Below are 24,040 nucleotides of genomic sequence, written 5' to 3' on the forward strand. Positions count from 1 at the left end.
TAAAAATTTTTTATGTTTGAAATGCAACCGTGGACGCCAGCTGGCAGGGAAACTTGCAAATTCCTGCAAATTTGCGTTCGTGGAGAAATTTGCAAGTTTCTCAACATGAGAGAGAATTTGAGAGAATTTTTTCTTACTCTCTGATATTTTGAGTGTTGGATAATTCTTGCTGGATTTTCGACGAACAAACCTAATATCTAGTTCTGTTCGTCGGGCAAAAAATGTGTACGAGTTTGTACGAATTATCATAATTTTTGTTCAAATCGCGTTGGTGCAGGCCAAAATATTATCCATCACTCAAAAACTGGGAGCGCAAAGTGGCAGTTCTCGTGGAGAGAAGTTGCAAGTTCTTGCTGGAAAAATACATACATATGATTGTGACACATTGCTACATTTTTGCTGCGGCTGAAGAAATTCGTAATTGGAATGCAATCGCAACCATAGTCGATTTAGGAGACCCGACATTCAATACGATAAAGAAGTTGAAACGTATGTTAAAGAAAGTCAGAATAACAAGAAATATACATACATGAATATCCTGTTTTTGTCCATCTGAAATATATTAAACATTCTATAAAAATTTATTATGCTTGAAACTTGAACTGTAGGCACCAGCTGGCAGAAAAACTTGCAAATATGTACATACCTGCTAATTTGCATTCATGCAAAAATTTGCAAGTTTCTGTACATGAGAGCGAATTTGAGAGCATTATTTTCTTGCTCTCTGATATTTGTATAATTCTTTCTGGATTTTCGCCGAAAAAACATAAAATCGCCTCTGCGGTATGTTTGCCGTAGCAGCTGATAGCGATATCAGAAGAAGCGATTTCATAAGAATAAATACATATGTACGTATGTATGTAAGTGCCATAGTGAATTAGTTTATGGGTACACGAACAAAAAGCGTTTATTGTGATGCCGGTGTCATACGGTGTGACACGTCTAAAATAAAAATTATCCACAACAACGTCCCAATTGCTCAACTAGAAAGCGACCTTTTTCCTACACATACATTAACATGCATATACATATACAGATGTATAATATAAACAACTGATTATTTCGATCTACATGGACTTTGTTTTCTATTTATTTGTTCAAAATAAAAGCTTTATTCTCTTTTACATTTTCAGAGTGTCTTCAAAGCTTAGTTGTCACTACTCGTAATATTTTAAAGAGTCATTGCGTAAGAGAGTTGAATAAAAGCGTGCGAGTGCCAACCAAAGGCGTATGCTCTTAAATATAGTTACATACTTAAGATATACTCTTGCCTACAGATGTATGTATGTATGTATGTACATAGGTAACTTAACAAACTGCTAAGGCCTTTAAAAACATGTACATACATACATACATATATACATAAGTATGTATTTAGGTAGTAACTAGTCTAGTTTGTCGAAAAATACTTAATTAATTACTTAAAACAATGTACTTACCGCTCATACGATCCGTTCGCACTGAAGCCTTGGAAAAATACCATAGCTAACGCTGCCCTCATTTTTATGTGAGGTATCGAATAAACACGGTTTTTTTTCGAAAAAAAAAAAAATTTTAAGAAAAAATGGGAACTCAAGTGTGACTTGTAATTCTAAGCTAATTTGCCGAAGAAACCATTACTTAAAATAAATTTGGAGTTTGCCAAATTATAAAAATAGGTTTCTTAGCATTTGGCTGCATTGCCGTAAAGAATTTCCTAAATTTTGTTTAAAAACATGCTATAAGGGGGATTTTGGAATGAAGAATCCATTTCTGGACTTATCTTTTTTTTATGAATTTCATCAGAGGGCGCAAAGTGAAATTTTTCATATTTACTTCGAAACCTATTTTCGCAATTCGGCAAACTCAAATTGATTTTAGGCGCATGGATTCTTCAGCTAATTTGCATAGAATTACACATAGAATCTTCCTATGCTATACACGAATAGTACAAAAATGACCCGCCCTAATGTACATATGTATATCTACCTATGCTAATATATATTTTGAAAGCCGTTTTTCTGTTCGCAAAGCTCAAGAACGACTGTACGGATGTTCTTGAAATTTCGGACCTCTACTGCAATATTTCCAAGGATGGTTATAGGCTAAAAAAAAAATTCTATACATAAAGGGGGCGAGGCACCTCCCATACAAACCGAATTTTTGATACTGCATATCTCTGGTAGTGTTCATTTGAAAAGTACAAGTACTTGGTATGGATATTTATTAATTCGATTTGGCTTATATTCGAAATACATATGCATTGGTATCGTAAAAGAGCCGTCAGGTGGCGCTGGAGTCGAGTTATTACTAAAAATCGTCAAGTGAGAAAAAGTGCCGTTAATATCCGATTACATTGACCTGCTGCATCGTTGAGTATATCGAACTCTGGTGTGTTCCGATTGGACCAATGAATGTGATTTGCCAATATTACTATGCGTTAAACCTTCATGCCTGCGGTCAATCTCAAATTAAATCAACCACCACAGACGCATTGCGCTCCGCACATTTAAGGTATTTCAGTAGTCTATTCTATTGACCAACGATACTCACCTATTTTCAATTTACTACCAACTACACTATACTGTTTCAAGGACAGATTCACCATAGAACCCAATCATTGTTGCCGCCGCGGAGAGAAGAGGGAAAAGTTATTCGAATTTATTTCGTTGTGCGATTAAACGTGCTATAAAATGCCAGATCATTGGATCATTTCAAGAACTTCTTCACGGATATAACACTTTTGTTATGTTATTTAAGACGGCAATAAAATATGCTTCTGGCGACGACCAACCATAACCTTAGCAGATAAATATGCCACTGGAAATCGTGAGCGTGAATTTTTGCTGGAAATATTGGACCAAAATTTTCAATAAAAAACAAAAATAACTTTGGACGGGACGAAGTTCGCTAGGTCTGCTAGTACATTATATAAGGAGCGCAAAAACTATTAAAAAAGTATCAATATTTGAGCGTTGTGTGCAGTTTTCAATATTGCTATCGATATTTCAATAATTTTTTTTTATTTGTTCTACTGTGCTGATGTCGATATCATCCCCTTTGTCAGTTATGTATGTATGTATTTGATTAAAGTGCTTTTAATGTTTTTGTTTTCATCTCATACGCATTTCAATATATACATAAAATGTAAACAATTTTTATTTTATTTATCTGGCATATCATAACAGATTAATACATATCGAGCCCTAAACGCCAAATTAACGTAAGCGACATTTTTTTCAAAATTTTCTTTTTGATACAGAAATATTCCTAGAGCATCTAGATGCATTTCTGCATCAAAAATAAAATTTTTAAAAAAAAAAAATCCCGCTTACGTTATTTTGGCGGTTAGGGCTCGATATTTTCAAACTGAATCGTGAATGTTGTTTTTTTTTTCTTTTTCTCCAACGATACACTTTTATCAACAACAATAACATAACCATATCGGTTGTCATAAACACTTGCGGTGAAAAATAATAATTCTGCTCCGCACTGTGATGTAATTGTAAAATGACTAACTTTTTTTTGGTTTTTGTTTTTCGCTGCCTGTCCGGCGACGCAATTGCAAAAGCAAATGCATTTAATGCAGTAGTTTAATGATGGAATGCAATTAAGGCGAGTTGTTTTTGTTTACGACAAACTTTTCATTTGCGTTACGAGGAACAAAACAAAAACAATATAAAAAAAACTAGCAAGTTGATAAATGAATTGTGTGCTGCGACGTGCAGTAAAAAAAAAAAAAACGAACAGTAACCACAACAATCCAATTGAAACACAAATGTGCGAACATAACGATTGTTTATGCAAATTTGTTTACTTGCTGAATTTTACAGTAAGTGCGTAAATACAAGATGTACCTATGTATGTATGTATGTGAATCCAATATGCAAAGTACGGTGTGCACTGAGAAAAAATCTTACCTTCAACATGGGTCAGAAATGCCTATTGATAAAGCAGCCATTTCTCTCGAATCCGGACAATATTTCGCTAAACAATTTTTATTTTCGATCTTTTGCTGATATATCGTATGACGAAATGTGGCACTTCTCCTGGATGGTTTCTGAAATAAAAAAATTGAAATAAATGATTTAAAAGGATTTCACTAAAATCGACTCTGCGATAGATTCAGCAATATGTAGATGCGGATGTTTCCGACAGTACACATTTTATTACCTCGCTTTTATTAGGTTGGGATGTAACTATGTAATAATGATGCGCCTAAAAGCTGCAGCAATTTCCATTCTCAAGTTATGTAGCGAGTTTTAATTTTATACCCGAGCGCACTTGTGCACAAGGGTATTATAACTTTCTTCACATTACGGTTTTTGTAACAAGCAAAACGAATCGAGATAGATATAGACAAATGTATACGTAAATGATCAGAATGAAATAAGAAATCGATTAAGCGGCGACTGCCGGTCCGTCCGACCGTCCGTCCGTCTGAGCACACGATAGCTCGAGTAAAAATTGAGATATCTTAAACAAACTTGGTACGTGTACTTCCTTTCGGCGTAGGATGGATGGTATTGAAAGTGGGCAAAATCGGACAATAACCACGCCTACCTCCCATATAACGGTAATTTTCAGAAATACGAAAATACGACATTTTAGTAACTACTGAAGCTTATTCACTCAAACTTGATATTTACAGTAATTTTTAGACGTAAAATAAGAATATTATAAATTTTGGAAAATGGGCGTGGCCACGCCCACTTATGATTACATGTGTATATCTTGGTAGCCGCTGCACCAATTTCTTCCAAACTTGGCACAGTTGTTGGCCTTGGTACAACATCCCAAAACAAATTTTTAAAATCGGGCAATAACCACGCCCACATTCCATATAACGGTAATTTAGAGAAATACGAAATAGTCGATAAATCAGTTAATATTAAAGCTAATTTATTCAGAATTGATGCTTGCAACAATTCTTTACCAAGAAATGCATTTATGGAAAATGTGCGTGGCCCCGCCCACTTATGATCAGATATACATATGTATCTCGGTAACCGTCCTACCAATTTATACTAAACTCGGTATGGTTATTGTACTATCCACACAAAAGCATTCGTTGAAAATTATTGAAATCGGACTAAAATTGCGGCCGCTTTTCATATAACGGTACATTTCAGAAATGCTTGAAACTTCAAAATTTTTGAAATTTAAGGACGCTAATTTACTCAAAATTGATGCTAAAAACAATCTCTTGAAAAGAAGTAACATTTTTTGGAAATGGGCGTGATATCGCCCACATATGACTATATAAGTTTATCTCATTATGTCTAACTGAACGTTCTATTGAAGATTTTTAAAATAGGGGTAAAAGCACCCCTGCTTACCATGTAGCGGTAGTTTTCGGAAAAGTAAAAAAAAAAAACTATATTTGATATTTGCGCCGGGTATCCAATGTTCGGCTCCGCCCGAACTTAGACTTGTTTACTTGTTTAAACTATAATTTTTTATTTTTATTAGCTTATTATTATGATTGCTTTATAAAGATTTATGCTGAATCACTACACTAAACGGTTGTTCACTAACAGCCACACGCCACGAACCTGGCCCCCCAGCTGACAACTGCGCTGCCTAAATGGCGTCAAAAGCATAGCAATCAACACCAGAGTCAGTCGCTGACAGGCCCCCATTTTTTGCGACCAATGGCTGTTCAATGCGGAAGCGGTGAAACGTTAAATATACATACAACATAGGTATGTAAATACATGCATACATACACGTACTATATACATACATACATACATCGTATAGTAGATGCCAAGTATGCACAAACGTGAGATTATTGACTTGTTTTGAACGCATTTGCTGGCGCCGCGTCTAAAGCGATATGTTGCTCCAACGCCCGCACTCACTCACTTCATTCGATTGAAAGTTGTTTACATTTTTGATCAGGCCGGCAATGATACGAGGGGCGTTCTGTAGATCTCATGATATGTTACAAATGGTAGAAAAACAGTCAATCGCTGCACATAGGAGTATTTGTGCTATAAAACCGGTCAAAAGTCCGATTTATCAACTTTGATAAAAGTGTCTTTAAACATATCGTCGATGTTTTTGCAAAACCGCCCATCGACCAATTTCAAAACCGCCTATCTTACGACACTCTAATTTTACAGGAGAGTATTTTCTCTAGCTATCATTTTATGCATAAATCTCGATGACTGGAATTAGCTGGATTTATTTATTTCTTTATCATCTATTTTGTGGACCAATCTTAAGAAACCAACTACCACACATGAAAAGAGAGAAAACGTGCACTATAATTTTTAGTAAAAATTAAAAAAAAACAGTAATTTTGTTTACTTGTCAGGCAATATTTTTCTATAGAGATATACATTGGATCCTTGGCTACGAACTTATGTATGGGGCCACCTCTAACATATCACCTTTCTTCTATAGATATCGGTTAGCATGGTCCAAAGTTATAAGGTAACATACATAAAAAAATATAAAAAAATCGACGATTTGATAATCTCCCCTTTTTTTAAAGTTAATAGAAAGAAAAGATTAAAATCTTGATGCAAATTTTTTTCTACTTTTTTAAGATAAGTATAATTAGTATTTTTCTCATAAAACGCCTAATTATGATTAAGGGGCCGTGTATTCTTTTATTACTTAGCAGAAAAACACACCAAATGAGTTTGCTGTTTTTTTTTGGCAGGATGTAGCATTATAGACCAAAAAGTATGCCAAAAATCCGAAGGCGCTTTTTGACAATCAGCTAAGGCGTTTTTTTAATTACAATGCTTCTTTCTTTAAATACTTTTCAGTACTTTAATTTTATTGACACCAATTTTTTGAATCAAAGTAATAACAATTCTTTAAATAAAATTACCCAGATAGTTTCTTTAGCCGCTTCTTCAAAGCACTTACATACATACATACATACATACATACATACATACATACATACATACATATACAGCGAGCCTCGTATCATAACGCATTCCCGCGAAATGGCACATTTTACGAGCAGAATTAGCTGACGTCGTCACATGGTTCGCTGTTGATTTCTGTAAGATCTACTTTTTTTGGTTTTATTTACTCCTTGTTTATATATTTTAGTGCGTAGTACAATTAATTATTTTATTATGTACATATATTTTAAAAGCAAAAATCCAATGGATCACTAATCAGTGATAAAAGTGTATTGGTGGACGAGCCCATTCACGTCCGGTTATGCGATACCGAAAGCTTTTTTTCTTTCTTGCTGGTCATTTTGTGATTTGCACGAATATTTTGAATAAAATAAAATAACATACTTTTTTCGCAGAGAGTAGATGTTAGATTAGGTATGTAATTCAGTCCTTCCAAAGCGCTATGAAATTAGAATTATCCTAAAGTTTAAAAAAATGTCATGCGGTATTTCTAAATGCCGAAATTTGTCATTAAATTGTTGGTCATTTGGTATCGGAAACGCTTCATTCTTACCTTGATATACATACATATTTAATTCTTAGTACTAGCCTACATTTTCGAGTTCTTTTTTTGAACTGCTACCTCTAGGTATCTTATCGAGCCCTAACCGCCAAAATAACGTAAGCGACATTTTTTTTCAAAATTTTCTTTTTGATGCAGAAATATTCCTAGAGCATCTAGATGCATTCTGCATCAAAAATAAAATTAAAAAAAAAATGTCGCTTACGTTATTTTGGCGAATAGGGCTCGTTATGTTAATCGAGAATCAGAATAGAATATAATGAATAGTGCAATCGCATGCTGTTATTATTTACAGATTTCCTACATATAACTACTTGCATATTGTATTTTACTTTTGTATTAGGAAAAATAATTTCATTAAATAAGTAGTATGGACTTTCCAAATTGATCTACGTAGAATAAATAAAACACTTAGGCACTAAAGATAAGATTGTTTTGAGCGTTTCAGTAAAATAAATAAAAATGTACAAATCAACTACTTAAAAGATTTGTGTTCTACTTGATCACTTAGTTCACTCAAAGAGAAATTGTCCCCGTATTTACCTCATTTGAGCACTTAGTATAATAAATGTAAATTTAAACATAAAATGCGCACATGCAAAGCAGTGTCGATACAGCTACGGTCAACATACATACGTCTAGTTAATAAAAAATTGTACGATCTTCAATTAACACATTGCAAAATGTTTAAAGAAATACACTATTCACAAGTATTTATCTTCGAATATATAACATTTAGGATATGAAGCTTACGGCTGATTTTTTAGAATTTTTTTGCCGAAGGCGTTGCGGTTTTTTTTCCATATAAAAATAATTTGTGCTTATTTGTTATATGGAAGTCAACTTTAGCCATCTGAAACTTCCACATTATTACACTTAAATTGAATGGGCTCGAAAACTGTATACTTTAAAAAATTCTAAGACTTCTGAGAAAAGAGTTTGAAATTTCGATGAAAATTTACTGAATTATTTCAAGCAATGAAGCCGAAACCGTAACCGTTTAAAATCGTTTTCTTTTTCAAAACCGAAGCCGTAAACGTTATTTTGACCTGAAAAATAACGAAAATGAAACCGTTTTAAGCACCGAAACCGGTTCCAATCGGTTTCGAGAAAACTATAAAAATCAGCTGTAGGATCTGGCAACCACAAACATATTTTTCTTCAGTAGCAAAACTGTGCCGTTACTTGATAAAGAATTTGCTTTCAAGTTAATCACACATAGGAGTTGTCACTCGTAGGGGTTGTCTACTTTTCATGTTTTATTAAACACAGTTTTCTGCAAACAAAAGCTCACTTCCCATCACTTCTCGTTCAGTTGCTTAAGTTGCCCATCGTCTTGAAAGAAAAAAAATTGTTTTCAACTGATAGGCAATATGCAAAGTTTGAGTGTGAGTGATTCGAAGGCTTTTTCTTTGTACGAATTAAAATTAACCACATTGTTTAGGGTCGCAAAAAAATTTTAGCAAACCTTGTATGGTATATGCATATTTATTTAATAAATAATCTTTTTTGTCAAACTTGTTTTCATATTTCTTTTACAAAACCGAAACCGAAGTCGAGCACTTTGCAAAACTTTAACCGAGACCGGAACGGTATTTTGATTCGGTTTCATTACTTGATTTTTTTTTAGTTTTCTACAAAGTTTGAAACTTGGGTTTTGATAGAGCGTGAACTGTGTTTCAATTATAAATATATAACAAGCACTATATAAATCCACATTTCAAACTTTGTACACAAATCTTAAAACTTCAACCAATTTTATCGAAATCGCCCAAAAATGTCAAACTTTTTATTTAGAAATTTAAGAAAAATTTTAATTTAAATAGAATAAACGCTAGAAAATTGCGTTGATTTTTAATAATTTTTTTGCTGACGCGCTAGGCTTTTTCCTCCATATAATAAGAAATTTTTGGCATATTTTACAGGAAAGTAAATGCACAACACCTTCAGATGATAGAAAGTTATTAAAAATCAACGCAATGTGCTAGCGTCTTGAAACTGGCACTTTAAAATTTAATGGGTTATAAAACTGCATATCTACCTAAAATTTTTCTAAAATTCCCCAGTACAAAGTACAAAAGTTTTGGGGGATTTTAGTAAAATTTGTTGAATTTTTTTTAATTTTTGTATAACGTTTGAAATGTGGATTTGTATAGTGCTTGTTATATAGGCGCTAGACTTTTATAAAAGAAAATATTAAACATCGAATAAACAAAAGAAATAGAGCCAAATCTGATCAAAATAAACTGTATGTGTGTATATTTTGAAATTTGTAAACTCCTAGCAAGCTTCCCTGTATTAGTTGCGCTTCTTTTTGTATTAGTAAAACTGGTTGGACCTTCGAGTAACGCCAGTTAGATAGTGTACTAAAAAATATTTAAAATTGCCTTTATTCTAAAGATATGGGTCGAAAACATGTTTATATGCATACATACATATTCGTATAAATAAATTATACTTTATAAATTGAATGATCTTCCGCATATAAATACTTGAATACAGCCAATGCCTTCGCTGTCGTTTTTTATTTCCCTATAATGTTTTATTCGTATGATCGAAGTAGACGCTCTAAATAAAACCAATATATATATATACTTTACATACAAATAAATTGATTTTAATCACATAAATATTTTTTTATTTCTTCTATTAATTCTGTCTTAATTTTTTTTTCATTTTGATATTATCAAAAAGACAAAGTGCATAGTCACACAATATCTGCATAGGTACCCTACAAGACATTGCTGAGCACTTTAGGCAAAAATTCTCACACATTTACACTTTTGTTTTTGTAGTACGGCATAAATGAGTAGTTTGACTATTAGTACTGAGGACTTTCTGATGACAACATTGAGGGGAAAGTACTCAATTTTTTCCCACATATATGTTAGCATTTATATACATACATACATACATACATATGTATATGTGCTATGTACAATGAATTTGCGTATGTATTTCGTATTTTCTCTTATTGGGAGCCTCTCAGTATGCGACCTTGTAGACTTTCTAACGGCCGGCCACTCGTGGCTTTAATATTTTGCTTTAACATTTTTTGTATTTATTTATAGTTGCGTTCCAGCAGCAGTAAGATTTTCAGGTTTTGCAGGATTTACTTAGTCCGAGACCCGTTTCCAAAGAGTAAAATATACTTACTCTCAGTTAGAAGGTGCAGGATTTAATCCGAATTTGTTGCATTCGTAAATAACAAGTAAAAGAGTTGAAGCAAATTATAGCAAATATTTTTAGCAGAATAGAAGCACCAAAATAACGAAATATTTTAAGAAGTAAGTAAAATTTTGTGTAGAAGAATTTTGGCGCCTGCCTGAATAAATAGTTTTGTAAATAAATATTTGATATTTACATACTTGCCGGAAAAATGGCTTATTGCATTGCAGCTGTTTTTTTTGTATTCCGTTGCTCTCTCTTGTAAGAGATATTTTGCTTTTTGACAGATCTACTGGTTTTAGCCCAAAAATGGCTGGAACGCACCTAAAATGTTTATTTCAGTAGATGATGTTTCTAGTATACCATACATTAATAAAAAAATGAGCTCGTTCCCTTACTTACTATGTAACATTACAATTCGTCGCGATATATATATAACGCTAGATTTTGGAACAGCTTGGAATCGCAAGACAATCCTGTAATTGTGAAATTTGCCTTGGAGGCTTTCTAGCAAGCAACAGCCAAGGAATTATGTTTCATCTTGTTACTATTTTATTATTGTAACTACGCTCCCGACTTTCTATTCGTCGAAAGTGTTCTAATACTATGTCTCCATTGTGGGATTTAATGAAGATTTAACCATCTGCCGATATTTAACGTTAAATCTTTGGAGATTATAAAATTTAATATCGAAAGGCAGTAGATTTAAATTAAATCTTCGTTAAATATATTGAATAATATTGATCAATAAATACAATTTGTTGTGTGGGGGCAACCACAAATTCACATGTCATACGCCAAATGGCATTTGTATTCTCAATATACAGTTGCGGACATTGAAATCTAGCCGATTAAAAAAAACATTTTCGTATTTTCGTAAATATTTTTAGGCGACTTTTTATATTTTGGTTAGTCTTAAAGGAACATTTTTCGGAGTCGGAATAAAACTGACAACATCAAGGCGCACGTCTAAATCGGAGGAGAAGCTCGGCCAAACACTAACATACATACATATGTGTAAGCGCCAACTATTATTACTACATATTATTATTTTACGCGCTGCAACGTAAAATTTATAAAATTCGGTAATGGTTCTGCTGCGATAACATTGCACCAAACTTCCTCTAGCACTCAATTCGACTTAAGAAATATCCATATTGGCAGTCATATTTGCTGGCTAGGACTTCATTATATGCCAAAGGTCCCCGATGGGATTTGCGGTTCCCTCTTATGAAGAAGAGAGTTTATTTCCCCAACAGCTCTTTTTCTTTCCGCAAATGTTGTTCTTTACCATTTTGATAATTTTTCATAAATTCGGGAAAATGATTCGGAATATGGTAACATTCGTTACATTTTCTAAATACTTATGCATACATATTTATCACAAATAAGAAGCCAACAATATTGAGAATTCACATAGTGCAATTCCGCTCCAGGCACCTTCCTTTTTTTATCTGTCTTATATTTCCATGTCCGCAACTGTATTTATAAAATCATACATAAGCAAACGTAAACTTTTTAAAAATGTACGCGTCAAACAATCTCGTTGTGGCAATGGAGACGGTTGTGATTTAGCAACTGGATTTATCAAATCTTAATAGGTAAATCTCTCAATGGAGACATAGCATAAATTATATTTACTAAATATCTTACGGAAAAATGCAATAAACGCTTAATTTAAGGATTTTTTATAAAACCATTTTCAACATATATCTTCACTTGTAGCAACACAGCTCTACAAAGTTTTGAATGTTATGAGTATTGCCTTCAGACCAGGTATGGGCAGCGTTGGCACTTGCTTATGCAGTTTTTGATGTTTGAGAATTTTCTAACGTGACTACACCAAAGTTTATTTATTATAACATTTTCGAAAATTTTAGCAGTGTTTATTTCACCTAGATAAAAAATTAATTTTTTTTTTATTAACTTCATCATGTTTGATTTTTATTTTTTTTCAATCTGAATAGTTGTCAAATTTTATGGAGTACGCTGTAAAAATTTGAGAATGGAAACACCAAAACTGTAGAATACCTGCGTACATAAACTTTAGTATAAACTTATACTTTTACATATACATATGCATACAAACATAGATATCTGAGTTTGCATGAACTATTAAGATGTTAATTTTTTCTTAGCCTTTTATAATACTTCTTCATACATATCTAATGTGTACATATATCCACAAGGATTGTAAATTTGTTATCTACTAACATACTAGTATATGTATGTACATATGTACATGTGTATATAAATATCCCATTTATGAGTCACCGAAATGGTGGCAAGGTTTATTGCCTTTTCAAACAAAAATCTACAAAATTATCGATATCGCTCTATGAGCAATTGATCAATCTATGAGCATGACAATAACAATATCAATTTTGAATATTTTGAGAACAAAATTGCTAGTGAAGAAAAAATTAATAACATAAAAATTAATTAAGGAAAATCAATTTAAATATAATAGTAGATATCAGGAAGCGTGCATTTCATTGAAATTCGTTTGGTTTCCAATGCGGAAAGAGATCTAAGGAAGGTATTGCAAAAAGTGGCATGTGTCAATAGAATTGTAAGAGAATGGTGCGAAATTGTTTTACATACACTATATCATCGCTTGCCGCGTTATTCCTCGTATCTGCCAAGTGCAATAGTTGCGTTCCCTAACTCGCAAGAAGTTGCAAGAATTTACTGGAATTTACCAGAAAGCTGAAGAACGCAACTAATACCACGTATAAGGTAGTCCGAAAATAGCAAAAACCCTTCAAAACTTTTGAAAGAATTTCTAACTGAACTTACCAAATATGAGCTTCTACTGCAATTGAATTGATAGAGTAGGCAACCAAAACGCGGTATTGCGAGACAAGCTATAGCATACATATTTAGCCTCATTGCGAGAGTCGTGTCGAATGCAAGTCGTTTTTCGCGAGTCGAATCGTATCGAAAATTGCAGGTCATTGCCTAAAATTACAACTCGACTAGTGTATTAAAATGGAAAAACTTGGCAGCACTGCATAGTTTTCGACGATTTTCGTCGTTTACTTATTTCAGTACGACAGTTGGCCAATGCCAATATTGTCGAGTCGTACAATTTAGCCTAACTTATGACTTACGTAATGAGGCTGATTGTGTACATATGGTAGATTATTTGACTGGCCTCGTTACATTCGTACGCAGTTTTTCTAAAATATGAAACAATTGCCTATTAAATAACAGAAAACCACCTGGGGGTTTTTAGGTGAATTGATTAGCTATGGTCAAATCAATGTTTCTGTAAAAGAAAGGTTTGAATAATTCCTTTGGTTTCAAAGTTATTGGCATTCGAATGTGCACTGGCTGCGTTACACTATTTGAAAGTTCAATAATGGGTCGTTCAGAAAGTTTGAAATGGGTGCAAGAATATCGCTAGTTTTTTAGTTTGTCATCTACAATGAATGCAGGAGGACATCTGCATACTCAGTTGTACAATTTATGCTCATATAATTAAAAGCGTACACCGTGGCAGCTGACACGTCAGTTGATACGAACGGACGGCAGGTACGGTTGCGCTGTAAATCAATCGATAGACCGTTTTTGGTCCCACTTGACAATAGGGTAGTTACAGGATATTTTACATAAGCTCTTGCATTTGCATATTCGACGTATTTCACAACAATAAAATGCACACGGTTGCCATGGTAGCAAGCATAAAATTTGCAAACGCAATTCCAACTGCAAACCCAAGACCATTTCCACAACATCCTGAACAGCCCTAAAGTGTTTTCACTCATTTGACGACAAATGCCATTAAATTTGACATAGTGAAAACCAGCCTTTAGAAAATATGTGGAGTTTATATTGCTGAGTGGCATTGAATGCGCCCTACCATTCCGGTCGCCCTTCGCAGGGGCGAAGTATACCTCCGAGTATATTTCTGCCGAATGTATTTCGGCCCTGAATTTGTTGGATTTTATATCACGGTATGTGTAAATTGAGCTTAAAGTCATTTATTGCCAATACAATTTTACATAACTAAGCGCACGATCAATGATGCCCCTTAATGCATTCCACTCCCATTTGGGGTTGCCACAACTGCCAGCCCTCACCAGTATTTACTCAAGTTTTTTGTCTTGAGTACTTTTTATGTAGATATGTATATATGAATAACTGCAAGTAATATTGCGGCTTCGTTCAGTAACAAAACCATAACATATACTTCTATGTTTATACATATGCGTGTATCTAAATATGTACATTAGTGTGCGCCTTATTTGTATGTAAACAATTTTTTTTTTTAAGCTATCAAAGCAGGACTCCCTCGCATAACGGAAAGACATGTCTCAAGAGACGCTAATTCATTAAATTTCACATAGAATAAGAAAAAGAACCTATGTACATGGGCGAATCCGAGAAATAGTCAACCAAAATCGCAAAAAATGCATGCATTTCGAATTCTCTCATTTTTTCTGTCAAAAAAAAACATAGTACAACATATTCTTATTTCATATTTCTTTCCACATTTATTTGAGACATCTGGTTTGCCCCTCCTACTTCTTGAAACAAAGCTCTAAATAGCATTGGCTTCAATCACTATATCTTTTAATAAAATACAACAATATCGCTTTAAATAAAACAATTTTCTCAACGGAAAAAAGAGTAACGTCCGTAACGTAACGTCCCGAACGCACATATACAATTGTTTTAAAGTTAATCCAACCTTTGCAAACTTTTTATCACATTTTGTAAACTTCATTATTTTCTCTTCAAAGTATTTTTGTAGATTGTGCTCTCCATGCATTACAATTTGCGCAAATCGGTTGACTATCGAAAGTCATATCAAAATCGCCTCCCTTTTCAGTAAGGTCCGAAAATAAATTTCGAAGGCAAATACACCGATATTAACTTAAATTCAAATTTCCATTATTTTGTTCTCATAAGTACTGCTATAAACCTTCAAACTTCTTACTTATAATATTTTTGTTGGTAAAAATGTTTAAAGAAACGTCCGAACGTAACGTCCGCAACGCTAGGATTTGCCAATATATATTTCAGTAAAAAGAGCTTACTTGTTTCATATCAGCCAATAGATTTTAATTTCTCGTCATGCTTCGCAGTTATAGAGCTTTTATGGGGTAACTTTGGGGCTCCTGAGGTACGTCTTTCCATTATGCGATTTTTAGCAGAGCACATTTCTATGACCAAATGAACCTATCGAGCGGGAGTCTTGCTTTCTAAATCAAATTTGAAAAATAAGCCGCATCCTAATATACGTATGTATGTATATGAATATCGGCCGCTGAAGTTGAGAGTGAGTGAGACCTGGGTGCGCTTATCACACACAGCGTTTCTTGTTGCGCCTGTGTTCTATGAAATCTTATCTCCAATGCGCGCGTACTGCGATAAGAACTTCATAAAAAGCTGACGAAGCGATGTAGCAATTTTTATAAATTTTAATGCCAGAAGTGCTATTTGCGGCGAGCTGTACGTACAAATATCTATTTTTACATGTGTAATTAAATTGAATAGATACTTAAATCCAACAGAAACTAATGTTGCGATATAAGAATAGTGTGAAACTCTTAGAAGCAATTTCGCATAATGAAAAGCGCAATAAATCACTGGTGTTTGTGTTGCGTTTAAATAAATAAATAAATAAGTGTACTTTTTATATCTACAACAGTAATGAATCGTTTATATGTAGTTACTAATTTTACGTAAATACATACTTACATACATACACATACAGCACTTGCTACAAATCCATACACGCGTTGTCACGGTGAAAGATAAACAAATCAGTAATTGCACTTATGATGAAACTAACCAAAATGCAATTTAAATCAAACATGTGTATATAAAACATATCATCTCGTAGAATAATGCAAAAAATTAAAAAATTAAATGTGGCTTTAAAAAATAAGTAGAAAATGGTTCTGGGTAATTCTAGTGTTTTTGCATTTCATGTCATGAAAAAGTAGTTTATATGTGCGTGATTTTCTGGAGTGTTTAAATAAATAAAACGACACTCCCTGCCGGAAATTTATTACAAACTAACAAATGCCGAATAAATCAAAAAGTCATAGCTGTTCGTACAAGAATATCACAGAAATCTACATATATCTTCAATGGTTCACTCGTAATCGAAAGCATATTCCGGTGTGTCTGCTTGCATTTCCATGCGTCATACCTTTGCTTTGAATATTGTACCTATGTATATGGCGCGAAACGGCTTGGTACGCCAAACCTTTTTTTAATGAAGGTAGAAGAGAAGTAGTGGTTTTTTTCAAGTCCCAATTCTGTTATTTAAAAAAAGCATTCCTACTTAAAAAAAATCGTCGAAAATGGTATAAGAGCGGTAGTTAAAGGATCACTTTAATCCACTATTAGTAAGATGTTGCAAGGGACAATGGATCAGCCGAAGACGGAAACCACTACTATTTACAAATAGTAGCAGAAGACAGCAGTTGAAGCTTACATCTCCCGGGAGAACTTTCACACCATATTAAATTAGGCTGGTGGTTATGGCGACCACCACCGAAGCTGAGTGGTTAGAGGTGCGTACTTCTTCTCCGTACTACTCAGATTCCGTTTCTGCTGTGAGCAACATCAAAAACGATTTTTTTTTTTAACGGTCGCCCCCGGTAGGTCGCGGAGATCTCTTCCTGGCTGTTAAGCGGAACTTCTGATATGTTTCCTCATCATCATCCTCTAAGCTTCTCAACGCGTGAACATCCACCGGACAGCGTCCTGTCAATACCAGAATTAAGAATGGCGACTTTGTGAACCCAAGAAAATCCGATAGCTGGTCGCGGTTCTCGTTCGGCTAGTGTGGAATTTCAGTTGCACTTGTTCGGTCGCGAAACTAATTCGAGCTTGCCTTCCCCCAGTATCACTATGGCCTGATATCCATATAAGCCTGACTGGAAAGTATGTAATCAGCTGCCACTGAATGCGAGTGCAGGTATTCCCCTGCTGGGCTTGAGCGCCTTACCTACGATGTTGACGGGCGCTATGCTAAGCGAACTTCTTTGACAGAGTGGGATTGAGCCCAAGAGTAAAGCTGTACCCGCTTTAGCTTTCTAAACAGCGTATCTCTCTAGCCACCTGTTGTGGAGAACACAAAATACATTACGGGCTACTTTGCCAATTATCCTCCTGCTGCGGTAGAAACTCACTGATGTCTTGTTCACTTTCTACTCAATATTAGGTTTCCACGACAGCTTCCCATATAGAATCCATACCAAGTATTTGATCCTGTCAGTAAGATGAGTTCCGTCTTTCGAGGATTAACAGCGATTCCACCTCTTGCAGGCCACTTTGTCACCAGGTCAAAGTAGATACGCTTTGCTCAACTCATAGAGAGTATCCACAAATTTACTCACCATCTCCTCTAGCAATTCGTTTGCGGTCATAATTTAAAGAATGGGCGAGAGACCACCACCCTTTGGGGGGCCCTCTTTCTCCCACTCTGAGGGCACTACCCCACTCCGCCGCCATAGTTATGTCGCAGAGCATACCATATGCCTAATTTTTTTCACCCCACGCTTACCTCCGGATCTGCAGTTTAGTTTAGTTAATTAAAATTCATAAGCATATAAACTACTTTTGCCTAAACAAAGTTATTGGATTACATACACATAAATAACCTACAAATTCATGAACTTCATTGTATAATACTCAACCCGGGAAAGGTGGCTTTGATAATAACAAATGTACCTCTATCAATGAAATCGGAGCAGATTTTTCCTAAATCATATCTAAAATTTCTTCCACAAACAGATTTGATTCAGTAGTACGTTCCACAAGAAGCAACCAGCAGAGATCGAATATCTCCTCGACATATCGTTATGCCGCTATTTACGAAAAAGGGTCCGAAATTCGGTAGAACAGATTCTGAACTTGCCGCTAACTCTTCTTCCACCGCCGCTGGCACCAACACGTACAACGACCACAACAACACATCGGCTAACGGCAAAACCAACACAATGAATGGTACCAACGCGAATTCCCGCATAGACCCATACATTCCCAAGCCTCAACTGATATTTCACTGTCAACTGGCGCACGGCAGCCCCACGGGCTTGATAACCGGCTTTGCGAGCGTACGAGAACTCTACAAGAAAATCGCCGAGTGTTATGATATACCCGTGGAAGAGATACTTTTCTGCACCCTGAATTCACACAAAGTAGATATGACAAAATTGCTGGGCGGCCAAATCGGCCTGGACGATTTTATATTCGCTCATCGAAAGGGGCGACCGAAGGAGATTGAGATTATCAAATCGGAAGATGCGCTCGGCCTTACAATAACGGATAATGGCGCAGGCTATGCATTCATCAAACGCATCAAAGAAGGTTCGGTAATTGACCGCATCGAACACATCGGCGTCGGCGATCACATCGAGAAATTGAATGAGGTAACCATGGTGGGAAAACGACATTACGAGGTGGCGCGACTGCTGAAGGATATACCCACGGGCACAACATTTACGTTGCGTTTGGTGGAACCGATGAAGAGTGGATTTCAAGGTATTGGACCGCGCACACAGTCGAGAGCGCCATCTGGTCGTGGCTACGGCAGCGGCAAGGAAACATTGCGGTTTAAGGCGAACGGCAATGTGGAGATCGAGGACAAGTTTGACGAATCTACGCAATCGGGCATTGAGGCGATCAATAATTTGCTGGAATCGTTTATGGGCATAAATGACACAGAGTTGGCGACGCAAATATGGGATCTGGGCGCAAACAAATCCAATTCAATGGACTTTGCGGAGGCTATCGATAATTCCGATTTGGAGTCGTTCGGCTTCACCGATGATTTTATTATCGAACTGTGGGGTGCTATAACGGATGCTAGACGTCGAAAGACGGCAAAGAATTAAAAATGAATTGTCCAAAAGTAGTAAGAGAGGGAATGGGGTGGAAGAAAAGTGAATCAATAGGATCAAATGTAATAAATATGAAAGAACTAGATATGGAAAATTATTTGCGAAATAGTGTTGTTTGTTAATATGAAAATTAAAGTATTGTTTTCACTACTTAGGAAAATGTGGGTGGCATATCAATGTATTTATTTAAAAAAAACTATACTAAATGCGCATTTTGTTAGTTATACATACATACGTAGTAAATGTACTCCTATTGATATTGTTTAATGTTAATTATATTAAAAATATAATAACATTCGTGAATTCAAGAAAATCAAATTTGTACGTAAATAAGTTGTTTCTGCCAATTTATATACATATACATATACTGCATGCATATAAATATAAATATACAATATTTATTCGTTTATTCATTTAATTATACCAGATAATTAAAATGTTTTAGAATTTAAAAGCGTATATTTACAGCTAGAAGTGAAGAGGAAGCAATGTTTAAACGGAACATGTAAAAATACAAATAAAACCCCAAATGCAATACATATTTACACTCAAACCTCTACTTATTCATTATTTATCGAAAATTGTATTATTATGGTAAGTTTTCGTTTCTGCTTTTGTTTTGTGTTTTTTTTTCTTTTAAAATGCCCAATTCTATTAGCAGGTTTTCATTATTTCTTTTCTTCTTTTCATTTCTTTCAAAAAATGCCCTTCCCCGGCGCAAAATGTGTTTGATGTTACTTGTCTTGTGTCTTGTAGTTGTCTAGCTCAGGGGCTCCCAAACTTTTAAGATGATGAAACCCTTACCAAATACTTTTCATTTTATAGGACCCCACATCAAATAATTAAAAATCGAAGGCAGTTTAATTTAAATATGAATAAAAACTTTTACTAGAAATAGTATAAATATTTTAAATTTTAATATGAAGAATGTCATTAATTATTGCTTTATCAGGGTTTCCAAGCTTTATTTTAACGATCATGCTTATTTGGCTTATTTCAATGTATAATAGTCAATTACGGACCTTTTCAAGGAAACGGGAAAGAAACAAATTGCTATTATTTCGTGTGTGTTAGAATCGTAGCGTCCAAGGAGTTTTGACATCTGATATTTTACAGCCTGCTGTCGCAGTTTTTCAATCCGAAATAATGGCAATTTCTGTTAAAAACAAGGGGGCGTTGTACTCTTCACAAGCAAATTTAAGCAAGCCATAGTAGATTTATAAATTTTTGCTTGACAATTTCTTAGGGTTTTTTTTTTTAGAAATGTTTACAAATAATAAGATAAAAACAGATTTGATTTTTTTTAATTCGTAACTTCAATTGCATTTCTGCTTGGATACAAAAATTTAGAACCAATGGTTTGTCTCTACGGGAAAGCATTGGTGTTACTTATTGAAGAGATTAAAAACAATTTGTCTCAAATGGAGATTAACGAATATTTAAAAAACTAAAACGACCAGGGTAGATCTCTCTTATTTGAGAACATCAAGCAACACTGGATTTTTTACAATATATGCAACAATTTTTATTGTATATTTTTCCGACAATTTTATATAAAAAATATGGTTCATTCCACAACAAAAAATATAAAAATATAATTTCTAAACTTTGTGCAAAACTCGCGTAAATTCAGCAAATTTTCAGACAAATTTTCAATCAATTTTTAATCAGATTTTTAGAATTTTTTGGAGTATGCAGATTTGTAGCCCAATTTCATTGTTATAAAGTTCTAAGTAGCTACGAATTACCGTTGATTTTTGGCAATTTTTTTCACCCGCAGTCCCTTCCATACAAAAAAGTTTTTCGAAAATACTTTATATGGAAAAAATACCGTCAACAAAAAAATTCTTAAAAATCTATGCGATATTTGACTCACTCAGAACTCGCATTTTTTATACTAGAATTAAATGGGTTTCTAAAAAATCTGATTAAAAAGTTGAAATTTTGCATGAAAATTTGCTGAATTTTCGCAAGTTTTGCACAAAGTTTAGAAATTATATTTTAATGTTTTTGTTGTGAAATTAACCATATTGCGTCTCGGTCCATGATATTTATAGAACTTTTCTTGGTGAGCAACCGACTGCCGACCGCCGTGCTTATTCGTACCAAAATTCATTTAACGGAACCCCGGTGACTTTTCTACGGAACCCTTAGCTTCCGCGGAACCCACTTTAGGAAGCTCTGGTCTAGCTCACGTATTTCATAATATTGTCATTTTAAGTAACCATCGGGCAAGGCGATTACTAGCTCAGCTGATTTTGTGTATGTGTTTCGCCGCACGGCTTCTGATATCAAATTGAAAAATTTTGTTTGAATTTCTACTCACACTCTTACAGATTTTGACAGTTTATGCCGCCAAAATAAAAACAAAATACATGTAAATTTTTGTTTTTGTACTCCTGCTATCACCTTATATTAATTCGCCTTGCCATCGGGTTTTCAGGGCAACCTTCTCCCCTGACAAAGCTTGAAAAGGCAGAGAATGTGCCTTTCTTGCCTGACAAGAGTGTGACATTTTATGAAACAAACACAAAATTTTCTCATCGTTTGCCTTTATTATAGAAAAAAGGCAACATTTTGTGGTAGAAACGAAAACACCATTAGTTTCTTTTTAATTTTTAACTACATAGTATTTGGCGCGATTCATAATTGCCTCGCTTTTTTGGTGCCTGGCCAAATGTCCCGCGAAATTTCCTTACGTAGGCGTTGGCATGGCCGGGCATTTCCTCGCCAAGTTCAGTTCATTGATGCGCTTTTGCGAAAAGCTTGCAAGTAAGAAGTTATGTACATACAATATTTTCGCGTGACTAATTTGTGTTAAATTTATGCGATGAATGGCGCAAATATGAAACTTAGCTTCTCGGACTTGTTTTTGTTTCTTGTGTTTTTTCCTCGTCAGACAAATTTGCAGTGTAGTCGAAATGGTGCGAAACGTCATGGCGGTTTCCATCGGATTTTTCGCTAGACAAGATCGCACACAATATCTCTACGTACATACATATGTATTGCATACATCTGTATTCGCAAGGTTACCCACTAGACTTTCGACAACTAAAAAATATTGTTGTGATCTAGATTTTTCTGAAATTCCACCAGAATGTCGCTTAGAAACATATGTATGTATGCATATGTCCTGTAAATTAAGGTGTTTAATTTTCCAAAAAAAAAAAAGATAATTGTATTTTAAGGGCTTCAAGTAAAATCAGAAGGAATATATTTCATTATTTCTGTTGCTTGTAAAAGTACTTTGCAGTTGATTTTAAATTTCGTGCTGCGCATACAGTTACAGTTGCACTGCTATACTCAATCACGTCTCTTTGCGTCCTCGTTCGCGCACTCTGGGCAACATGAGCAATCCATGTGCGAAATGCGGTAACCAATCCGAGTGGAGCCTTGGGTCACGACAGAAAGAGAGGGAGCTTCGGTGGGGCCACTCCGACTTATTCGGTTTAAGGGCTCACTGAAGTCTGCAGCGTCTGTTCACCAGTAGGTGCCGCTGCAAGCGGGTGTCTGTCTTGGAGCAAGCGGCTCTCTATATAAACGTGTATTTGGTTGCGAAACCACCCCATCCCCAGCTGGGTTTGGGATCCGCCACGTAAAAACCCCTTCCAGTGAAGAAGCGAAACGCAATAAGAAGAGAGAGGCCGAAATACGTGCGTGCGAAGAGCTTGAAATGCTGGCCGACAGGAAGAATGCCCGAAAATTTTACCAGAGAGCTAGGCGACTTACGGAAGGTTTCAAGACCAGGGCGTACTCCTGTAAGAACAACAATGGCGACCTAGTTAACGATGTTCAGAACATACTTAAATTATGGAGGGATCACTTTTCCACGCTACTGAATGGTAGCAGCACGGAAATTTGTGGGGAAGAAGAACTCGAGCCCCCAATCGATGATGACGGAGTCGATGTTCCTCCGCCTGACCATGACGAGGTACGAATAGCAATAACGCGGCTGAAAACAAAGCTGCTGGAGCTGACAGCCTGCCATCTGAGCTATTCAAGTGGGGCGGCGAGGAGCTGATGAGGTGCATGCCATCAACTCTTGTGTATGCCCAATCCACAAGAAAGTGGGCCCCGCCATTCGTGCCAACTACCGCGGGATCAGCCTTCTATTTGTCGACTTTAAAGCCGCTTTCGACAGCACTAAAAGGAGTTGCCTATACCCCGCCGCTATGTCTGAATTTGGCATCCCCGCCAAACTGATGCAGCTGTGTAAAATGACGTTGAGCAATACCACCAGCTCCGTCAGAACTGGGAAAGACCTCTCCGAGCCGTTCGCCCCCAAAAGGGGTTTTCTTGCAGGGCGACTCCCTTTCATGTGACTTCTTTAATCTGATATTGGAGAAGATAAAAAGAGCTGCAGAACTGAACCACTGAGGAACAATTTACTACAAGAGCATGCAATTGCTGGCTTATGCCGATGACATCGACATCATCGGTAACAAAAACCGCGAAGTCTGTTCTGCCTTTTCCCAAGATGGATAAGGAAGCAAAGCGAATGGGTCTGATGGTAAACGAGGACAAGAGGAAGTATCTCCTGTCAGCACACAAACAGTCAGAGCATACGCGTCTTG

At 35.4% G+C, this 24,040-nt stretch overlaps 2 protein-coding genes across 6 annotated transcripts in view; one reads left to right on the forward strand and one right to left on the reverse strand.

The window, feature by feature from the left end:
* The window catches only part of LOC118743389 (PDZ domain-containing protein GIPC3-like), a 169,779-nt gene extending 149,768 nt beyond the window's left edge, over window positions 1–20,011 (forward strand). For 2 of the 3 annotated variants that reach the window (XM_036476024.1, XM_036476026.1), the window contains exon 2: window positions 18,358–20,011. In XM_036476024.1, coding sequence (XP_036331917.1) covers window positions 18,426–19,460 — 1,035 coding nt within the window. In that variant the 5' untranslated portion in view covers window positions 18,358–18,425 and the 3' untranslated portion in view covers window positions 19,461–20,011. Of the gene's footprint in view, window positions 1–16,065; window positions 16,202–18,357 lie in introns of those variants that run through there. The other variant, XM_036476025.1, reaches the window with a different exon arrangement.
* Window positions 1–24,040, reverse strand: part of LOC118743392 (polyadenylate-binding protein 2) — a 95,561-nt gene that overhangs the window by 52,179 nt on the left and 19,342 nt on the right. The gene's annotated exons all lie outside the window — the stretch shown is intronic.

Source organism: Rhagoletis pomonella, unplaced genomic scaffold (assembly GCF_013731165.1).
Source record: "Rhagoletis pomonella isolate Grant_MI unplaced genomic scaffold, Rhpom_1.0 Rhpom_scaffold_00007, whole genome shotgun sequence".
Lineage (NCBI taxonomy): Eukaryota > Metazoa > Arthropoda > Insecta > Diptera > Tephritidae > Rhagoletis > Rhagoletis pomonella.